The sequence below is a fragment of the Zalophus californianus genome, chromosome 14 (genome assembly GCF_009762305.2).
Source record: "Zalophus californianus isolate mZalCal1 chromosome 14, mZalCal1.pri.v2, whole genome shotgun sequence".
Classification (NCBI taxonomy): domain Eukaryota; kingdom Metazoa; phylum Chordata; class Mammalia; order Carnivora; family Otariidae; genus Zalophus; species Zalophus californianus.
This window is the reverse complement of record NC_045608.1, coordinates 81,292,626-81,314,993: the sequence shown is the minus strand read 5'-3', so window position 1 is coordinate 81,314,993 and position 22,368 is coordinate 81,292,626. Positions and strand designations below refer to the sequence as shown.

General features: G+C 47.0%; 1 protein-coding gene across 13 annotated transcripts; it reads right to left on the bottom strand.

Moving 5' to 3' along the window:
* Positions 1-1,236: 1,236 nt before the first annotated feature.
* On the bottom strand, positions 1,237-16,823 carry LOC113912621 (serpin B8-like). 13 transcript variants are annotated; one of them, XM_035723903.1, is made up of 9 exons: positions 16,111-16,445; positions 15,703-15,878; positions 11,630-11,807; positions 10,497-10,634; positions 8,434-8,551; positions 7,318-7,341; positions 6,553-6,695; positions 4,620-4,772; positions 1,237-3,113 (listed from the first exon to the last, which is right to left on the bottom strand). In XM_035723903.1, the coding sequence occupies exons 3-9, from the start codon at positions 11,795-11,797 to the stop codon at positions 2,709-2,711; spliced, it is 1,149 nt and encodes a 382-aa protein (XP_035579796.1). In that variant the 5' UTR covers positions 11,798-11,807; positions 15,703-15,878; positions 16,111-16,445; the 3' UTR covers positions 1,237-2,708. The 13 variants fall into 13 exon arrangements, with proteins under 13 accessions (XP_035579796.1, XP_027431881.1, XP_027431883.1 ...); XM_027576080.2 differs by lacking the exon at positions 16,111-16,445 and adding an exon at positions 13,096-13,261 and having other exon boundaries at positions 15,703-16,065; XM_027576082.2 differs by lacking the exons at positions 15,703-15,878; positions 16,111-16,445 and adding an exon at positions 16,673-16,823.
* Positions 16,824-22,368: the final 5,545 nt, after the last annotated feature.

Genomic DNA, 22,368 nt, shown 5'->3' with positions numbered 1-22,368 from the left:
TATCTCCCTTTCCTTCGGCCATGTTTAATGACTTTCAATAACATTTCTTAATTTTCAACACAACAGGCTTGCTTATCTCAAGTTATTGTTACTGAGAACATTATATTTTTTAATTCAAAATTACTACATTTTCTAGCTATTGCTTATTAAATGCATGAAAATGCAATTGAGTCTTGTCTAATAATGATAGTTACCCATTACATGCTGGGTACTGCTACACCAGGCATTGTTCCAACCTCTTTATGTACCCATTAAGTCTTCTCAACAACTCTACGAAGTGGGTCCTGTTATCATAATCACTTTCATATTAGTTCCTTGGGTGTTATGCCTGGGATGCAGAGGGGCCCTCCTAGGACCTTTGCAGTTTTGAGACCCCATCTGGGCCAGGTTTCAGCTGTATAGAACATTTCTACTTCACTAGACAACACCTGAGCTACCCCCGGCCCAGAGATTTTGAGACGACTGAACTCTGACCTTGACATACTGCTTCTGGTCCCCTGTGGGGATAGAGAGATCTCAGCCTGACCCCCAGTCTCCTTTATTTGGAAAGCCAAGAGGTCTGAGTAAAGGTTGACAGGTATCCTTAGCTCATGGTCATTGTACAGACTGCATACGCTGACGGGCCTCCCATGACCGGTACCTGCCCACTGGTTCCTTGGTTTGGTTTCATGGGTATGCGTGTGTCAAAACTTACCAAACTGTACATGTTAAATATGTAGTTTATTCTGTATAAATTATACTTCAATAAAGGTGTAGATTTTTTTTTAAAGATTTATTTGAGAGAGAGAGAACGAGAGAGAGCACGAGAGGGAAGAGGGTCAGAGGGAGAAGCAAACTCCCTGCTGAACAGGGAGCCCGATGCGGGACTCGATCCCGGGACTCCAGGATCATGACCTGAGCCGAAGGCAGTCGCTTAACCAACTGAGCCACCCAGGCGCCCAGGTGTAGATTTTTTTCTTTAAATGAGAGGTGGATATGACATTAAAACTAAAAGATGCAGGCTTTCTACTCCTGTGGATTCACTTTTGGCCAAGGCTTCTTCGGAAAGTAGGGTCCCTGAAAATGAATGTGGCCCTAACAGAAAACATATTCTAGCTTGATGAATTAAGGAAGAACTGTAATATGAGTGGTTCAAGTAACTGTGAGCTGTGAATCCAAAGCAGAGTCAGGAATAACCACTCATTAAAGAAAAAAAAATGGCCCACGGCAGTTAGCGGTAATGTAAATGGTCATGTATTTTGGGGCGGGGGAGGGGGCGGTTATAAATCAGGACAACTTTCTGGAGACCAATTTGGAAGAACTGGTGAAAATGTGCCCAACTTTTATCTTGACAGTACCATTATTATGAATATTTCTTTTAAAATGTGAAGGATGTGAGCAAATATTTAGTACATTCATAAGAGTATATAATTTTAATTACCTAAATTGTCTAAAAGTGGATCCAATAATAGAAAATATAGAGAGTCATACTATTTGACACATCAAATTGATGACATAATTATCTTGAGGAGAGTTTATGGCAAGTAAGGGTAGAAATAGCTACAGAAGTCTATGATTAACTTGTGCTAAAATGTTTGTAAGTTTGTATTTGCATACATAGAATAGGGAAGGATATACTTCATTGATAGGGATTTCAGGGGCGCCTGGGTGGCTCAGTTGTTAAGCATCTGCCTTCGGCTCAGGTCATGATCTCCGGGTCCTGGGATCGAGTCCTGCACCGGGCTCCCCGCTCAGTGGGGAGCCTGCTTCTCCCCATGCTTGTGCTCTGTCAAATAAATAAAATCTTTAAAAAAAAAAATAGTGATTTCATAGTGGTAAAATTGTGGGTGACTTCAGCCTTCTCTGGTACTTTTCAATAGTTTCCAAGTTGCTACCACAATACAAATCCTTTTTTAAGTCAAAAAAATACTGTAGGGAGGGCTGTGCATAAGCACGATGTGCTGGAGCCACACGTGGGCATATGTGGTTAAGTAGAGGGATGCTGTCCTGACAGTTCCTTCACATGAAGGTCCCGGGGGCGGGGTAGGGGGAGCTTCAGATGAAAAGGGAATGGAGGAGACTACCTGGCACATTCAGACCTCGGTCTCCTAGCACAGGCCTGAAGGTTTATGGCAAGAAGATGTGAAGGAGTTGTCTTCATGAGGGCCTGTGTGAGACGTGGGACATGCAGGGCAGTCTGTGTGATCCTGACAGGGCAGAGGCACTTCATCTCAGCTGTCTATGAGCCTGGCAGGCTTTACTCCGTGGCATTCGCCTCTGGTGTGTGCAGTGGCGCTGGGCTCTGGCCTCTCCTCGGGAAGCCGGCAGGGGAAGTGGGCAGAGCCCTGAGGTCACTGCAGGATGGGAACGCATAGGAAGGGCTGGTTTGTGAATCCCTCACATGCTCCTCGAGACGCCCACAAACAGTGAGAACAGACGCTGAGGAGCAGGCCATCCTCTGATAGGCAGGTGAGGGCAGAGTCGATGAGAAAGAGGAGCTGCCCGAACCCCCCGAACAAGCACAGCTTTCTCAGCCCCAAACTGCACACGTGTGATGCCTCAGTTTTCTCAGCGGCCGTGGAATATTCAGTCAGGACGTTCACACAGACTTCCCAGGCACACACGCTTTATTTGGGCATTCAAACCACCACACCAGTTTGGTCACAGGAATCTGCATTAAGGCAGGTGGGCAGAAGTGAAAGGAGTGTGTTTACAGCAAGTGCACCTCCTTATGGGGAGCAGAACCTGCCACAGAACAAAATGCTCTTGGTGTTGTGGTGTGTGATAAAGAAGAGGAAAGGGTGGTCTGCACAAAATCTTGGTTCGGGTCTGCTGCACCGAGCATTCCTGACCACGGCTGTGGCCCCCGCCGCCTCAGTGCCCTCTTCATTCACCTCTACAAAGCACTTGTGTGCCACCTTGGACACGGGCACATTCTTCTTCGCCGACATTCCGGAAAAGTCTGCCTTGGCTTCCTCAAACGCATCAGTCATACCTAAACTTCGAAGAAAAGACTCCAAGTCATAACTCTCCTCCAGCTTCAATCGGGGGAGGAAAACGTGAACTTTATCCTTAGTCATCTTTTCTGGATTTGTCCAGGCTCTGAACTTCTCGTATGTTAGTGCTTTTTCCACCTGAAATAAGGAGGGGTCGAATCTTAAAATGGAGACAACAGCCTGGTGCTCCCCTCCCCACTCAGCCCCCCTCCCCTCCATGACACTGTCCAAGACAATCTACAGAGATTTTCCTGTACCACACCAACATTTCCCCTCAAATTCTCATCTTTTCCCGTTTTATGGATATAAGAGGAAAAATAGCTAAAAAACACTGAGAGAGGGGAGATTTTTTTTTTTTTTTTAAACTATCTGTACCAAACTCATTTCAAATGTTTTTTAGTTTGGAAAGTTCTCATAACCAAGTGATTGTATCCATGTGATACACATTAGTATGAATCACAGATTTGTCTGACAAAAAAGAGAGTATGGCCCAGAACTCTGATGGGCAAGAGCAAGAAAATCAGGGATCCTCCAAACAGGAAGGAAGATGTGGCTTCCAGGGAGGGGAGAGCAGAAATGGAGAATTCAACAACACTGTGGCTTGTGGCATCCTTGTTCATCTTCTGCCTGCCCTGGCGTTCGCCTCAAAGCCTCCAAGACCCATCACTCGGTCTGTGTGTCCACAGTGAAAAAAGGGAAGAAGCTTCCACTGCTTCTCCCTCTTTTCCTCACCCAGGCGAATGTTCCTCTCCAGTGACAGCTGTGTGGACATTAGCTCGAATTCCCAGACTCTCCTCATTTTCTTCTTGAGTCACCATGACAGAGCTCACCTTTGACTTATGCCAATAGCTTTCCGATTCCACAGAGAAACCAGGGACACCGGGCAGGCCCCACCCTCGGCGTCCTGTGCACTGGTGTGCTGGAGCTGGCCTCTATCTCTAGCAAGAGTCCACTGTTAAACCCTCAGTCGCCTGAACTCAGCCAGATGTCATAAATGCGGTCGTTCCCCACCCCCCGAGAGCCAGATAACAAGCCCACTAACTGGTCCTGACCTCCTTACAAATTTACTTTCTCCCACCCTGAACTTTGTTCCTTTTCCGTCATGGGAAGAGGGCCCTCTCCTCCTGTCCAAGAAAAATTCTTCACCTGTCCTTGAGACTCCTGCTACCCAAAGTGTGGTCCCTGACCAGCAGCATCTGAATCACCTGGAATCTCGTCAGAAACGCAAACTCTCAGGCTATCGCCCCCTGAAGCAAAAATTGCCTTTTAACAAGCCACCCAGTGGATTCCTACGCATGTTATTGTTTCTCAATATGGCAAGTACTCTCCTTGCCTAGCACTTTTTTGTTCAGTAATTCCTGGGACTCGACTAGCCCCTCTTTCAGAATAAAGCAGAGTGTTCTGATAATTCTGGAAGCCTCGCCTCTTAGCTTCCTGAGAATGGTCCTCACCACCAAATCCACTCCTGGATACATGCTCAGCAGAAAAGCAAACACAAGGTCACTCCAGAGAGGAGACGCTGTTCGCCAAGGACTCCTAACAACCCTCAACTGGAAATTCCTCACGTGCTACCTGATAGACGGAAATAGAGAAACGCACTCAGGCTGTCTCCACAGACGCTCAGACGCACTGGCCAGGGCTTACCACGGCGAGATCGGCGTTGTCATCCGGAAGCACGATGACCATGCTCAGCTCCTGCCCCGCGTATGGCAGCTCCAGCACCTGAGCGTGCACCTCATCCGCATAACCCAGGTTAAATTTAGCGAGCTTAAACATCATCTGCACGGTCTTTTTCTCCTAATGAAAAATATGGAATTAAAAGCAGATCACCGAAAAATGAGCAAGGCTTACAAAAAAGGAGATAAATCTCATCTGCAGAACCCCTAGGTCCATGGAAGAGAATTGTTATTTCTGCGCACTATGCTGACAGACGCCAAACCCTCATTATTACATATTAGTATTTTTTTAAAGATTTTATTTTTATTTGACACACACACACAGAGAAAGAAAGAGAGAGACAGCGAGAGAGGGAACACAAGCAGGGGGAGCGGGAGAGGGAGAAGCAGGCTTCCCGCGGAGCAGGGAGCCCGATGCGGGGCTCGATCCCAGGACCCTGGGATCATGACCCGAGCTGAAGGCAGACGCTTAACGACTGAGCCACCCAGGCGCCCCTACATATTAGTATTGAATACCACATGCTCTTGTCCCAGCAGATCAACTATTACCAGGTGGGAGAGAATAAAACTGATGAACTTAGACATAAAACCCTACATTATTTTTGGAAGAAGCTGTGTTTTTCACTTCTGAGAAGATACATTAGAGAAGAGCACTCCGGGGACCTTATGATTAAAGATTATTTATCCAAGTTAAGGGGAGAATTAACTAATATTCAGGTTTGCAGGCTGAAGAATGCGGTTAGAAAAGATGGATAGGCCATAGAGACTTATATTTTTATTCTGAAAAGTTGCTCAATTATATAACCGGCTTCATGGCTTTGGTTTTCTTGGAGAGAGGACCTTGACAAGATTTGTAATGTCCACCATTTTTAAAGCTTGCATCAGATGTATTCTAGACTTTTAAATCTGTGTGCAAGGGGCGCCTGGGTGGCTCAGTCGTTAAGTGTCTGCCTTCAGCTCAGGTCATGATCCCTGGGTCCTGGGATCGAGCCCCGCATCCGGCTCCCTGCTCCGCGGGAAGCCCGCTGCTCCCTCTCCCACTCCCCCTGCTTGTGTTCCCTCTCTCGCTGTTGCTCTCTCTGTGTCAAATAAATAAAATCTTTAAAATAAATAAATAAATAAATCTCTGTGTGATATGCTATCATCAAGTTGATGGAAGCCAAATTTCAAGCTAATTGCTATTGATGCCAACCATCACCATACCCAAAAGTGAAGGGACAAAAGTGTTGTTAAAGTTAGGCTTTAAGTCTAGAGATCTGACGCCTGCATGATGACCACAATTACGAATACTGTAGTGAATACTGGAAATTTGCTAAGAGAGTAGATTTCAGGTGCTCTCATCACAAAAGTAATATGATAACCATGTGAGAAAAGTATATGCTAATCGGCTCGACCAAAGCAATTATTTCTCTATGTGAATTATATCAAATCATCATCTCACACACCTTATATACAGTTATTTAAAAAGATCCAAATATAAAGACAAAGTTAGCCTGAACATCTACTGATGTTTTTTTTTCTTGTGTTCAGAACTGTATGGCTAGGAGTTATTATAAGGCAATCTACAGGCATAGTTGTCACTGACATTATAAGAAGGTGTCTGGGTAAATACAGTGATAGTACAACACAAACATAATTCCAAGGGTGGAAGAAATTTTCTTTCAGTCCAAATAATATGGCCAAAGAGAAGAATCAGTTTGACACAGGATGCAAACACAAAACTATCAATATAAAAATCATGTTAGCTTCTCTCTTCCCCCTCCAATAAAAGATATAGAGGGAGTGTGAAATTCATTGAGAAATATAGTATGAAATACATTATTTTTTCCATTCATTCACAATCTTTCCCAGCACATTACTTTTAAGAAAGTTAGCAGTACACGCAAAAAATATTTCCCTACCTGGTTGATTGTGAAGGGCATCCCCCTTGTGTACTTTCTGTCAAACTGCTCATTCCACTTTCCTTTGAAATAGATGGCATTCACGAGAACCAGCTTAGTCAGTGGATCAACTGTCCCAGCACCGAGAATCTCCGAAATCTTACCTGCCAAGCATATCAGAGAAGTTTATAGCCATGTGGGGAAGAGGGGAGACGAATAAACGTTCTTTTACAACAACACCACTCCTGACATCTGAAGCTTGGCGTGGTTGAACCAGGCTAGAATCCTGTCTTTCTGGAGGCCTGAGGAACAGGGTGATGGGATGTAATGCCGTGCACACACACCATGTGGCATATACACCCTGCTGGTCCCTACACAGCAATCTTGAAGCAGGCAGGTCAACTCTCATTTTGCCCTCAATTTACAGATGTAGAAATTTAGGTCAGAGCATTTGGCTGACATTTCGCCAAGGTCACATAGGTTCCAAGTGGCTGAACTGAGACAAGAGTCTTCCTTCTAATTATAAACTTCCCAACCTTGGTGCCATGATTTTCAACCACGCCGCTACTGGCATTTTCAGCCAGATCATTCTTTGCTGTGGGGAGCGTCCTGTGCATTGTAGGATGTCCCGCCAGTAGCATCTCCCCAGTTGGGACAACCAAAATGTCTTCAACCGTTGGCAAATGTCACCTAGGGGCTGATTCTGGTTGAGAATCATTGCTCCACACCAACCTTCAGATCTCATTTAGGTGAGGAGAAGCTTCCGAAGGATGAAGGAATACACACCTGTAAATGGGTGAGGCCGTCCTCCTGGAGGCAGAGAATGGGGAAGGAATGCATGGGTGCAATAAAGGGACCCAGACTGAGTTCTCCAATGAGACTGGGGACAAGGTGACCCCCAATATCCCCTATGGCTCTGATATTTGGGGGAAACATACTGGCAGTCAATCTGATGAAGAAGAAGTGAGTGATGTAGGGAGGGTGATGTAGGGAGAAGCCTCTGGCTTCCCTGAGTGACCCAGTACTGCTGGATCGACTGGAGAACAAGAGACCACTGCACATACAACGTAGGAAAACGTGAAAGGCTCTGCCCTTCCAACAGCCATTATTTTATTGGCTTTCAGTATAATCGTGGGCCCTGCCACTGCCGGACACACAGCAGGTGCACCCTAAAGCGCGCTAGGTGGGCACAGAAGAAATAAGTGATTTAACGCCCTCCCTACCCCCCACACACACTTCTGGAAGTCTCTCAATTGTGTTAGGTACTTCGAGTGCTTAAAAGCATGCCCTTCTCTGTACTCTGGTCAAGCACTGGCGGAAATATTCCTGGTAAGACAGAGTGTGGTCTGGACAGGGGAGGCCGCAGGCTCCGCGAGAACTGCATTTCCAGAATCTGGGGCAAAGCTCACACTCTGAATGCAAACTCAGCCTCAGCCCCCTGACAGAGGAAGGAGACACCTGCAGACAAAACCAGCTGTCCTCACTACCACAGGGAGATAAGGTGAACTGCTGCCCAGCTTCTCAGTCAGGCCCAGCCTAAACTGAATGTCATTCTGCCCTCAGGGGCAGGCACCCCGACCCCCTCCCCTCAGACAGAAGATTGACGGGCCCCCAGACAGCAAGCCTTGCCTTTTTCAGGGATTTTCCAGCACAGTCCCGAGGGGAGTGGGTCTGAGATCCCTACACCAGGTTCATGGAGTTTTTAAAAAAATCACCACTCAGTGACCTCAGAAACCCGAGAAAAAGAAGCGAATTGCGTTGCTGGCCTAGAAATCCAGCAAACACACACAAACAGGGCCCTGGCTACAGGGCCCCGGAGGCGTCACCTTGGAGGCCACGCCCCCGCGATCTCGGCCGCCCCCCCTTCGAGGAGCGGAGTCTGGCGCTGTGAACGTGCCTCACCCTCCGTCCTCTCCGTCACCCAGTCATTTATGTGCCTCCGGCATTCTTCCGTGTCTTCAGCAAAGGACAGCTCTTCCAGCTCGGCCTCGTAGAACTTCTGGCAGGATTCCCTAAAGGGCTAAGAACACAGGATACCGAGTGTGCCCTCTAAGTTCCCACCAGCGTGAAAACATTTTTTTTTTCCCCTCTGAACCTGTTTCCAGCACGAGCTCTTGCCCGCACGGGGCATCCTGCACTTGAAGACTCATCCGTGCGACTGACAAGAAACGCAGGGCCCGCAGCCGCCAGGCCGCAGCCCGGGGGCTGAAAACGTGACACCGGCCCCGAGGCGGCCCGCGGTCCGCGGCGAGAGGCCGCGCAGGGACCCGGAGCGCTCGCGGGCTTCCAGAAGGCGGACGGGGGCTGGCGGGCATGCGCAGAGCCGCCCCCGGGCCTCCCTGCCGAACGCTTGAGCTCCGCGCTGACTTCCGGGTTGATTTTCTGTCGGCCGGCCTGCCAGCGACTCTGGCTTTGACCCGGTTTTGTATCACCACCACCAACCACAATGTCTGAAATCTGTGAATGAGTGAGAGGCTCCCTAGTGGAACCAGACGATCCCCAGAAATCTTACAGGTCCCGGAGTGGAATGTGATAGGCCTGGTGGCGCTGTCAGGTGGGGAAGGGGCGGAAATCAGGGAAAACAGTGGCGAGGGGTGAGCCTTGGAATGTCAGCTGGGGTCAAGTCAGGAAGTGCCTGTGCCCAATACATGAAAACCCCAAGATAACTCACCTCACAAAAACTTGGTGTCAGATATAATGTGCCTGGCAATTGGCTCCCATCCTCCGCCCATCTCCTGTTCTCAAATATTTTAGCTTCTACAGAAGAGAGAAAATGTAGACAGAAAGAGGAGCCAAGCAACTGAGAAAATGGGAAGGTGGCTCCTTGTGTCCCCAAAACCCCCCAGTGACAATCCTCAAAGACCACGCTGACATCCAAAAGTGAACTTCAGTTAACCGGAAGATTCCTGGGATCCTCAGTGCTCATCCTAGAAGACCCAGAATTATCTCCAGTGATACTCAAGCCCAGAGCAGGCGACCTCTATGGGGTCACACCCAACAGCAGCCAGGACAGGGACATATCTGAATCTCACAGAAAAATCCTTGGAACTGCCAGCCAGAAAGATGGCGGGTTTGCCCAAATCACCTCATTAATCTGAGGTAGCAATACTCTGCATGGTGTGCAACATACGTTTTTGGCCCTCACTCGTTGCGTGATGGCAGGCTTTTACTGGACTGGGGACCCTGAGAATTACATGCTTCAGTAGACAGGAAGTGCACAGATTTAAAACCTCAGCTTTATGGCCCAATTTTAACTTTCAAAAGACTACTCTGTCAGTAGTGTGGAAGAACCTGGCTGGACCTGGAGAGATCCATCAGGACAGAATTAAAATAATGGTGCAGAAGATCCAGTGAGAGTGTGGACCGAGGCAGTGGTGACGGTGATTCAGAAGAGGGGACAAATTTAAGAGGACTTGAGAGACCGGCTCTGCAGGAACCGCCCAACAACCAGAGGTGAGCCTGGGGACAGCCGTGTACACACACGGACGATGTGGTCACTGAGGCACAGGGGACCAAGGGGGAGAAGCAGGTCTGGGTGCAGGAAGAAGGACATACTGAGATTGATATCTGGGAGGGATCTATGAAAAACAACTTTAAGGACGCCTGAGTGGCTCAGTCAGTTAAGCGTCTGTCTTGGGCTCAGGTCATGATCTCAGGGTCCTAGGATTGAGCCCCACATCCGGCTCCCTGCTTGGCGGGGAATCTGCTTCTCCCTCTCCCTCTGGCCCTCCTCCCCACTTGTGCGCTCTCTCTCTCTCTGTCTCAAAAAAAATCTTAAAAAAAAAAAAAAACCCAGCTTTAAAAAGGACATAATTCAGAGGAAATCATAAAATTCAAAATCATAATTACAGAAGTACAACTCTAAGCACATTTTTAAGGCAACAGAATTATACTTTATCTCTGTTCTTCTGCAGTTGCTACCTTATTTGCCATTTTCTTAACATCCATGCGTGAGTACAACTTACAGGAAGGAAATCACATGTCTTCTCTCCAAAGAGTCTGTTGGCAGTTCTGAGCAAGTACTGAGTGCAAGATTTGTTAACCTCCGTGAGAAGTGACCAGAAACCTTGGTGAATATCTCTGTCTCTGTTCAAACAAAGCGCCTGGTAACAGACAAGGACACGGACTTGTAACATTGCCATCTTGCTCCCACAAAGAGCTATCTGCAACGACCCCTGTGCTGAAAATCACAAAGGATCCCATCTTGAAAGGCTTTTGGTTTAACCCTCCCACAGCGCCTTTCCACGGGACACTGCTGACATTTGGGGCCACTTTGCGGCTGGGGCTAGTCTGTGCCTTCTAAGACATTTTGCAGCATTTCTGGCCTCTGCCCACTAGATGTCAGTAGCACCACTTAGACAACCGAGCTGTGGGGACAGTGGCAAATGTCGCCCCCAGGTGTAAACACACTTAGAAAGGCAGGTATGAAACTCAGGAGAGAGACAGAACAGAGCAAAGAGGTAGCTGGAATGAATCTAACACAACCCAGGGAATACGAGAATGAGCAGAAATCAACAGAAAATACTTCAACAGCAATTTCATGTAAGTTCTGCAGACCAGACTGGGACTTCCATGTCAAGTCAGAGTGGAAATTAAGGTTGTTCCTCTGTCTCCCAATGGCCCCAGTCCAAAGCCTCCCTCCTCCAGCGAGCTAGAAGAAACCACCGCCCCCCCCAGCTGCCATGCCCAGAGGCACCTCCAGAGGGCACCCACGCGCCCCTGCTATCGATGGGAAGGTCATGTGCATTGGCAATGTTCTGGGACACTCACAAGACTGTCAAAGAAACTTAAGATGACAAAGAGGTTAAAGACAACTTCCCTAAAGTATTTGCCACTCTTTCATTTGTAGCTCAGGTCCCACAGAACCCGTTTCAGATCAATCAGATTATACATTCCCTCTCAATAATTCCAGAGACCGAAGTCCACATCTGTGCTGCTTTCTTCTAGTGCATAATCACACACTAGAAAGAACCCATTTAACAGCAAGTTCATTCAAACAGCTGCATTTCAACTTGATATATAACGTTAGCCAAAACTTAAAATGTAACAAAGGTGAAATCTGGGGACTTCTTGTGGGACAGAATGCTAGCATGCATACCTGGGACATCTGGGTGGCGGTGTTTCCTTTGGCCCCCATGAAGACCATGGCCAGGGCAGAAGAGATGCTCAGAGGGGAAAAGAACACATTTCGGGAGCTGTCCTCTTCACCCAACATTTTTAATAAGTTGATGGCAAACCTGCCATTTGCTTCATGGAGATCCTCCATCAGGGAAGGTCTGTATGGAAAGCACAGCGTGGAAGCACATTAGCCACGCCCGCCGTCACGTCATCTGGCCATTAGCACCCCTGTCAGTGGACACCGGGGGTGCTCAGAAGAATAAATGCTCCCCCCACCAGACACCCACGTTGAATCTCTCAAACCTCTGTTATATTGCAAGGCATTAGGGACCTTGCAGATGTGACTGACTGAATTAAGGATCTTGAGATGGGGAGATTTCCTGCAGTATCCAGCTGGGCTCAGTGTAATCACTGGGTCCTTATAAGAGGAAGGCAGGAGGGTCAGAGAAGGAGATGTGACAACAGAAGGAAAGGTCAAAATGATGCAAGGCCATGGACCAAGGAATGCAGGGAGCCTCTGGGAGCTGCAAAAGGCAAGGAAACAGATTCTGCCCTAAAGCCTCCTAAAAAACATGCAACTCTGCACACCTATTTTGGACTTCTGACCTCCAGAACTATAAGATAATACATTTTTACTGTGTTTGGGCCTCAATTTGCAGTAAGGTGTTACAGCAGCAACAGGAAACTAAGACACTGGTTTCCCGGAGCCTCTTTGCTGCTCCAGTTGAAAACATTCTAGAAAATAAAAGGACAAATAGTCACCCATAATCCCATGACCCTGCAAGCTATCCTTTTTTTTCTCTATTTGCATATATATTTTTAACTCAAAAATTTTAAAGCTACACAAGAAAAACAGATTCCAGTTTGGAAAATCAGCAAATAAGCAATACCAAAAGTACTGGAATCTTCACCTAGAATAAGGGTCATCATGCATATGTTCATTTTTATCAACCAGCTGCATGGATTGCAGTGGATCATCACGTTATATTTCTTCTTTCAGTTTCACTGAAGACTAGCCAGGCCTCGCGGGGTGGGGGGGGGGGGGGGGCGGGCCTCTCCAACAGTTGAAAGCTTCTTCCTGAGATATTTTTTTCAAGAGAAGACATAAGATGTCTCTGATTTAGGAAGAAAAAAAAAGGTGTGATGTCAAACAAACAAGTATAAAGGCTGCACTCTAAATACAGATTCTCCAACAGCTCCAACCAGTGCAAATTCGGGTTTAAAAGAAATGACTTAAAACATCAACCAAGGGGCGCCTGGGGGGCTCGGTATTTCCCCTGCTCATGCTCTCTCTCTCTCTAATAAATAAATGGGTAAATCTTTTAAAAATAAATAAACAAACATTAACCAAGAGAATACAATGGTGACAAAGCTTGCACAGCAGGATGCTATACTTGACAGGTTATTTGTTAGAGGACAAAAATGAAAGTTTCTCACTGTCCTCACCCGGAGAAGCCTCTCCAGAGCATTCCGCTGCAGGGCTTGAATCCAAGGGCTGCAGGTGTGGGAGAGCCGATGCGTCTGCAGCGGACACGTCCCACGAGAGAGCGCAGCATCCAGCCTGCCTGCAGGCCACCTCCGGCCCCAAATTTCCTCGCCTTGCATTGGAAGACTTTTCAGAAAAGAAACAACTAGGAGCCAGGGGGAAACGCAAACTGCACGGCACTCGGCCTACCACAAGGTGGCACCAAAGAGACCCAGCGGAAGAGAGAATTCACTAACCTGGAGGTGAGGGACACACAGGCATCTGGATTTGATCCTACCTGAGCCTAAGTGTAGATATCACATCAATTCCAACTTTACATTTTAACTGCTCTTAATGTCAAATGCCTACTTCTGCTTTCTTCTACCTTTCCTCTTCCTTCAATTCATTTCCACATGGGCAGGTGCTGGTCAGTAGCACGGCATTTCCCACCAGCGTCTGCCCCCTAGCAAGGACACCCTGGCACACACTCGCCACTCTGGCACCTCGGGGGTGTGTCCCAAGTCACACTCGTGAAGACACAGGAGCTGGAACAGGATAACCAATGACTCCCTTTCCCCCACTTCTTCTTGGTGCCCCAATCTCGTGTACATTAAGCTTTTGAGAGGGTTGTACTTGACACAAAGTGGAACTTGCCCAATAAATCTAAAAAGAAATGAATTTCGGGGCGCCTGGGTGGCTCAGTCGGTTAAGCGTCTGCCTTCCGCTCAGGTCATGATCCCAGGGTCCTGGCCACGTGCGTCATGCTCCCTGCTCAGCGGGGAGTCTGCTTCTCCTTCTCCCTCCACCTCCCCCCTGCTCGTGCTCTCTCTCGCTTTGTCTGGCTAGCTCTATCTCAAATAAATAAATAAAATCTTAAAATAAATAAAATAAAAATAAAAAGGACTGCATTTCAATTTAATACAAAACAATACGTCTGGGTACCAGTGCACCATTCCACTGTGTCATAAAAACACAACAATGTGGAAAGGTTTGATTTCCAGCCTATAAAATGAATTGGCATTACACTAGTTTTTCTTTTACCGGTGAATGAGGTCAGGACAATGAAAGCCTGTCCTCGGGTCTCACGGGAAGAGCAGCGGAGTCTTGAGGCAGAAGCCTTGCGCTTCCAAGGATAAGACACTGCTCTCCTCCTGGGGCCCCAGAAAGCCTGTGATCTTCCCGCTCCACTCCGCCTTCCCACAGACACCTCCGGAAGTGAACTTATACAAAGAGCATTTATTATAGAACTTTCCTTATATAGGTTAGAGAAAAAATGAACAATAAAGGCCATAATTCCTGACGGGGCACTCCCACCCGAGGGAGACACACAAACACAAGTGTGTGGTTTCAAGCCAGCCCCACCCTCTGTAACCGGATAATTTACAAAGTGCTAAGGAAGCCCCCAGAGGAACGGAATAAATTCTCTTTAGAAGCTCAGGAGAAGGTGAGGGGCGAGCTGGCTCTCACGCATTGGGCAGGAGTGTGTGTGAGGCGGTGAAAGGGGAGGTGGTGAGTGCCGCGGGGGCAGTGGCAGGATTGGCAGGAGAGAGACCGACCACCGACCGTGGCAGGTGGCGCAGGTCTGTGTGGGGCGGAGGGGCTGGGTCTCTACGGTTGGGTGACACGGGGTGCACTTGGACAAGAAGTCTGAACTTGAGCCATGGTCCGGAAAGGCAGGTATGGTTTTTAAACAAAATGTTCTATAGGAGCACAGTCTAGGGTTTTAGGGAACGCAGTGGCTCTCCACGAAGCCTGGAAAAAGGCCAGGGAGCCCGCTGGCCGCCATAGCTCGGCAGCTGCCAGACAGGGAAGCAGGAACCGAGTGCAAGGTGGCACCCCGGCGGCGGGGTGACCCATCACAGGAGGGACAGGGAGCAGGGGTAGCCAGGGAGGACGTGGAGGCTGGTTAAAAACAAAACACCAGGCCCCAAAAACAAAACACCAGATGGAGTTGCTTAAGTTCAGCCCCAGATGCAGAAACTTAACTGAATGACAGTTTCGGCTCTCCCCGAAATGGAATCTTAAACCAGTCAATCAGGAACCGCCTGACCAACCCTAGTGAGGTCAACCGCCAGCCAGACCCCTGCCATCCACCAAAGGGAAATAACTTTGCAACAACCAACCCTCTGGCCAGTATAGCTTCCTTGTTACCACTCCCTTCTGCTTAGAAGTCTTTGCTTCTGTACAGCTCCTCGGAGTTCCTTTCTGCCTGCTGGACTGGATGCTGTCCCATTCGAATTCATCTGTGCTGCGATGAACTGAACTTTTTAATATGCCTCAGTTCACTTCTCAACAGACTCCTAGCTCACTGATGTTTGGGGCGGGCGTGAGCCACTGGAAGTTTCTATGAGGAGCCAGATGGAATGAGGAAGGTGACACATTCCATTTGAGATGTGCAGACTATGGTATGGTCCCTGGGTCCCTGTAACAAGGCAGCCAAGCGATGTTTGGAAATACAGGCAGGTTACCGAGTCGGGCACAAGTCCCAGAGCAAGAGATTGGGGGCCCTTAGCACCCAGACTGCGGGAGATCCTAGGCAAACGGGATGAAATTACAAGGTAGAGAGAGGCGTAAGAAGAGAAACTCACCTAGTTTTTAAGAATTCCCGGTATTTGCAGGTAGGAAGAGGAAGAAGACAAGGGGAGGAAGCCCGGGGCAGCCTGAGGCTGGAGGAGGAGGACTGGCGGGCAGCACGGGCGGCGGCAAGCAGCAGGGGCCCCCGAAACAGCCAGGCCAAGGAGCGGGAGCAGGAGCTGAAGAGAATCTGGGAAGTGGGGAGTCCATCAAATTAATTACTGTGGCTGCGGACGAGGTGGAAACAGGCAAGGAAGCATTTTCTCAAGCGGAGGAAAAGCAGCCAATGAGGAGCGGGTGAAAGATGTGAAAGAAAGAATAAAGAAAGAAAAGCAGAGAATATGGACGAAAAACAGGATACAGGAAGTAAGGGGAAGCCTGGGAGGGAGGGAGGAGGCAGAGGGAGGGGCCTCGGAGCCTACCGGCCTCCCCGCGGGAGGGGGCGCTGACCCAGCACCTCCCCGGAACTTGCCCAAGGCGCCCTGGAAATTCCAGGCGAGGCTGCTCCGGGCGCCCCGGTCTCCCTGCTGCACCCCGCGGCTGCTCCCACGCACCCTCCCCAGAGCTTCCGCCCGGCCGTCTCCGGCCACAGCACACCCCGGGCCTGGGTGACCGGCCTCTCCCTCCGGCCGGCAGATCGCGGCGCGGTGGCGTCGGCCGGCCGCCGTGTCCCTCCCACTCGGGGGAACCCCCTCCGCCCCAGGGCGGGTCTGCGCGCCGCGCTCCTGCGCCGGCTGCCTCGGCTGACCCCGCCTACCCGCCGCTCCGAGCCCCCCACGGCCGCCCCGCCGCTGTCCGGTCCGATCACCCCCCCCCCCAGCCAACAGCCTCCCCCCACCCCGTCCTCTCGCCCTCCTTGTCGCCGCTCTGCGTCCGCCTCCTGCCGGCCTCCCTCCCCGCCCGTGTCCCGCGCGCCGCCGCGCTGCCGGCAGGGGACGCCCGCCCCGGGAAGCTGGCGACCCGCGCGCTTCCCAGCCCCGGTACCCAGGAGATTCCTGCTCCGGCGGCGGCGGCGGCGGCGGCGGCGGCTGTTCCTCCAGCTTGCTGCCTGCTTCCCCACAGCTGCGGTCCCGGGCGAGGCTTCCGGCGGCTGACTCAGAGCCGTCCGGGATCGCTCGGCAGCCCTACGTGTCCGCGGGAGGAGCCCGAGCCTCCCCCGCAGTCCTCCTGACCCGGCCTGCGTGCGCGTGGCGCGTGGCTTCGTGGGGGAGGCTGGGGCCGCGGACCTGTGAGGGTGTCGGCGGAATGTCCCCGCAGGCGACATGGTTTGTTTTCCTGGGTTAGGGCGCGCAGTGTTCGTGTTTGGTGTGTGTGTGTGTGCAAGAGCGGTTTCAAAATTGGACGTCACTTTGGAAATTAACTAAAAGCAAGAGCAGAGGTTCAAGGCTCTTAAAGCCAGTGGCTTCCGAGCTGTTTTGGTAGGACACCCATCCAGACGATTGTTTAGCGCGATCTCTGGTATCAATATTCATATTTAGATGTGCTAACATGCTAAATACTAATATATGATAAACGCTATAAAAACATAAAAATTTCCAAGAATGAGAAAAAATGGATTAGAAATACACATTTTTTGCACTCAATTATTTCAAAACTTAATGAGATCAACGTGATGGAATATGTTTGCTTTAACCTTAATTTAACGCTTTGAAATACAGTAATTTAAAGACCTGTTTTTAAGCGGTTTATTTCTAAACTTGGATTGATAGCTGTCACAAGGAAATGCTTCCCAAGAAATAGGATAATTAAAATAGAATAAAGTCATCATCGTTGGTTCTACTGACTAAACCCTGACACTTGATTTTCATTCACATCCTAACTGTACAAAGATTTCTGGTTGAAATCTAAATACTCAAAATCTAGTTATCCTCTTGAAAATTATTGGCTTTTGCAAACCCAGATTTCTCAATGTGTGCTTTCAGTTTGAACAGTTAGAAATCCACCAAATCTTTTCTTTTTGGAAGATTTTTGTGAAGTTTAAGAAAATTATATTTGCAAGTTTTTTAAGTGCCCGTATGTGAGAGTTTTAACATCTTTTTCTAGTAATGAAATCATACGAGGATGGAAAAACATGCCAGTGGATGTTCTCAAATGATCACTTTACAATCCTTCAAAGGCAGTTGATTTCACATTCATAGATAAAAAACGCACCTTTACCTGAAGGCAATCAGTCAACGGGGGCATTTAAAAAAAAAATACTTGCTAGGGGAGCTACCAATATCAGCCACTTAGCATCACAGAAAAGGTCGGTGCATTTGGAACACTAGTCTTTTAAAAAGAAAATAATAATAATTAACTAATATAACTTAATTAACTAACTGATAATTAATTAACCTCACACAGGTGCCCTGTGTTGTCACTGCTGCTCAAAAGCCCTTACTTTCTAGGAAGAAGTTGCTATGGTTGAGGTCGAAGAGGTTGCTGCCTGTGTTCTCCTCTAGGATTTTGATGGATTCCTGTCTCACATTTCGGTCTTTCATCCATTTTGAGTTTATTTTTGTGTGTGGTGTAAGGAAATGGTCCAGTTTCATTCAGCCGCAGCAACTTCCTCCTAGAAACATCGCCAAAGGCAAGGGAAGCAAGGGCAAAAATGAACTCTTGGGACTTCATCAAGATAAAAGGCTTTAGCACAGCAAAGGAAATAGTCAACAAAACCAAAAGGCAACTGACAGAATGGGAGAAGGTATTTGCAAATGACATATCAGATAAAGGGCTAGTATCCAAAATCTCTAAAGAACTTATCAAACTCAGGTGCCTGGGTGGCTCAGATGGTTAAGTGTCTGCCTTCGGCTCAGGTCGTGATCCCAGGGTCCTGGGATCAAGTCCTGAATCGGGCTCCCTGCTCAGCGGGGAGGCTGCTTCTCCCTCTGCCTCTCTCTCTCTCTCTCTCTCTCTCTCTCTCTCTCTCTCTCTCTCTCGGTCCCTTATGAATAAATAAAATCTTTAAAAAAATGAACTTATCAAACTCAACACCCAGAGAACAAATAATCCAATCAAGAAATGGGCAGAAGACAGGAACAGCCATTTTTCCAAAGAAGACATCCAAATGGCCAACAGACACATGAAAAAGTGCTCAACATCGCTCAGCATCAGGGAAATCCAAATCAAAACCTCAGTGAGGTATCACCTCACACCAGTCAGAATGGCTAAAATTAACAAGTCAGGAAACGACAGATATTGGTGAGGATGTGGAGAAAGGAGGGTTCCCCTCCTACACTGTTGGTGGGAATGCAAGCTGGTGCAGCCACTCTGGAAAACGGTATGGAGGTTCCTCAAAAAGCTGAAATAGAGCTACCCTACGACCCAGCAACTGCACTACTGGGTATTTACCCCAAAGATGCAAATGTAATGATCCGAAGGGGTATGGGCACCCCAATGTTTACAGCAGCAATGTCCACAATAGCCAAACTATGGAAAGAGACAAGATGTCCATCAACAGATGAATGGATAAAGAAGATGTGGTATATGTATATACAATGGAATATTATGCAGGCACCAAAAGAAAAAAGAAACCTTGCCATTTGCAACGACGTGGGAGGAACTAAAGGGTGTTATGCTGAGTGAAATAAGTCAATCAGAGAAAGACATGTATCATATGATCTCACTGATATGAGGAATTCTTAATCTCAGGAAACAAACTGAGGGTTGATGGAGTGGTGGGGGGTGGGAGGGATGGGGTGGCTTGGTGATAGACACTGGGGTGGGTATGTGCTATGGTGAGCGCTGTGAATTGTGTAAAACTGTTGAATCACAGATCTGTACCTCTGAAACAAATAATACAATATATGTTTAAAAGAGAGAGAGAGAGAAGATAGTAGGAAGGGAAAAATGAAGGGGGGGGAATCGGAGGGGGAGACGAACCATGAGAGACTATGGACTCTGAAAAACAAACTGAGGGTTCTAGAGGGGAGGGGGTGGGGGGACGGGTTAGCCTCGTGATGGGTATTAAAGAGGGCACGTACTGCATGGAGCACTGGGTGTTATATGCAAACAATGAGTCATGGAACACTACATCAAAAACTAATGATGTAATGTATGGTGATTAACATACCATAATAAAATTAAATTAAAAAAAAAAAAAGAAAAGCCCTTACTTTAGGAAAAGCAGAGTAGGTACAAAGGAATCTGAATGAGAACAAGAGGTGAGTTAAAAGGCCCAATTAGTCCGAAAGTCTGTAAATGCAATAGAGGAATCCTGGGAGGGGAAATAGGCGAGCTCTGTGGGGAGCAGTAGTCCTCTGCTCTGACATCTTTTCTAACTATTCACAAAATTAACATTTTACCAGTCAGAGCATCCTAACATAGTCACAATGAGTCATCTGAAAACAATCACAAAAATTCAGTACATGTAAACATATTTGATTTCCATATGTCAAAAAGGTGCCATAAAATTAAAAGATGAATGACAAGAAAATATTTGAAAAAAATCTTTAAATGTCACTTAAATAGCTCAAAAGAAAAGTTGATTTAAAAAACAGACCACAGTAGAAACACGTGCAAAGGGCATTAGCAAATTTGCAACAAAGAAAAGCAATGGCTATTGAAACTAACGTAACAGAGTGTGTCAACTATACTCACATTTAAAAATTAACAGTTTAAGAAAGGAAATTAAAAGAAAAGCAATGGCTAATCATTATATGAAAAAGTGTTAACCTCAAAAAATAATAAATATTTTTTAGTCTATACTATGTGCTAGATCCCATACCAGAGCTTCTCTTGCAAGACTTCATTTAACCTGGACAACTGTGTGAGGTGGGTGCTGCAAATATCTAGGAAAAACATTGAACCTTAGTTCTCTAAGTTTCTGGTGCCCGAGGTTGCACTACTATAAGCAACGGAGGATTGGAAACCAGGTCTGTGTGACCCTGAAGTTCGCTGTTTTAATCCCTATGCTACACCATGGCCTCCCCAAAAGAAAGAAGTGGTGGAGAGCACATTAAAGTTATCCTTTTAAAACAAAAAAGGAGGGGGGGGGAGAGAGGGGAGGGGAGGGGAGAGGAGAGGGGAGGAGAGAGGAGAGGGGAGGGGAGGAGAGAAGAAAGATGGGTGGAATAAGAAATAAGAAAAGAAATTGCCATGAAATCAAAAATTACATTTCAAGGAATTTCACTGAGAATCAAACACAAACATGGATTAAATATTATGTGGAGTGATGACCACCTCATCTTTTATGTCGTGTGCACAGAGAAAATCCACAAATGCCCAACAACCAAGAACAGGTCAGATTCTATCACACCCGTGATAGGAAGCTAATGTAAATATTAGTAGAACAAGGCAATATTGCCACGGGAGCATGGGCTATTAAGTGTAAATTAGAAATAAAGTTACGTGTGAGCATAATCTATAGATAGGTTAGAAGGAAATAAATTCTGACCATCAAGAGTTTCTGAGAGACAGGTAATGTTTATGTTATTTATGTTTTTTCTGAGGGCTTTTTAGTTTTTTCCTTTTATGAAATTAATGTGCACACAATTAGCTGAAAAATCAGATAATGCTTGAGGAGATACTTAAAAAGAACGGGTTCCTACCCACTCCTCCCACCTCCCCAGAAGCAGTCACTCTTTCTCCTCGTATCTGCCTCCAGATTTCCAAATAACATGGCTGTATTACCCTTTTTGACCTAACAATTTTAGACATTATCTCTTGCCTTCCTAATGTAGAGGCTGAGGATTCGGTCTTCTCACGCCACTCACACCATCTCACTCGCCCTAGGTGTTAACCTGATTACAACTAAATAGTATTCATTACTGAGTTAACAAGTGTACTATGAATGCATTCATTTTTTCTTACACTACCATTTGTCCTTATGTTCCTACTGCCTTCTTCCCCATTTCTTCAGTTTCCTGGGTCCTGAGGGCAAATGTGTCCCCAAATGTTCTACAGATCAGGAAAACCTTGTCAATATCCTTTCGCATGCGTTCTCGCACATGAGAAACCCATCAATCCCGTTTTCCCTCTCCTAGCCTGCCACCCTGCTGGTAAGGGCAAGGTTCTTTAAAGTTTGTGGGATTTTCCTTCCCACAGTGTAATTTCACAAGCAGGGAACAACTACTCTTATACCTACTGTTATACCTTAGTTAACAGGCAGTTTATTATTTGTCAATCGAGTAAAAATAATTTTTTTCTAGAACGTTAAAGCACGCTGCTTAAACAGCAAATAAGTTATTTTTTTTCTTAAATGTTTAGGCATTGATTACACAACCTGTCAGATTTTTTAAAAGCTTTAAACACCTTTAAAGACACACTTAGAAAGTTCACAAACACACCTTTGCAAACATTTGAACTTCCATAAATCCAATAAATCAAGACTTACAAGTCTAGTGAGTTAGACTCTCCTAAGACTCAAGCCTGTTAAAAAAAAATACACAAAATAGAAGAGTGATTGTAAGGCTTTTCCTACTAATCTCATTCTTACTCATCTGAAGTTTCTAGTATCATCCTTTTCCCTTTCTTGTTTGTTTGAAAAGTATTGTGTTTAATGCTCTCTGTTTGTCAGTCTCTGAGAGTATTACAGTTGTCTTCTTTTATAATATTTAAGGATTTATAATTTCCTAGAACACAGACACAGAGGATTTGTTTCACTGCAAGCTAGTGTGAGATATTACGAATGGAGGCAAAATGTTTCATAGAGATATGATAAAATGTTACATATATTACAATTTCCTGTCTTTGGAGCTAAG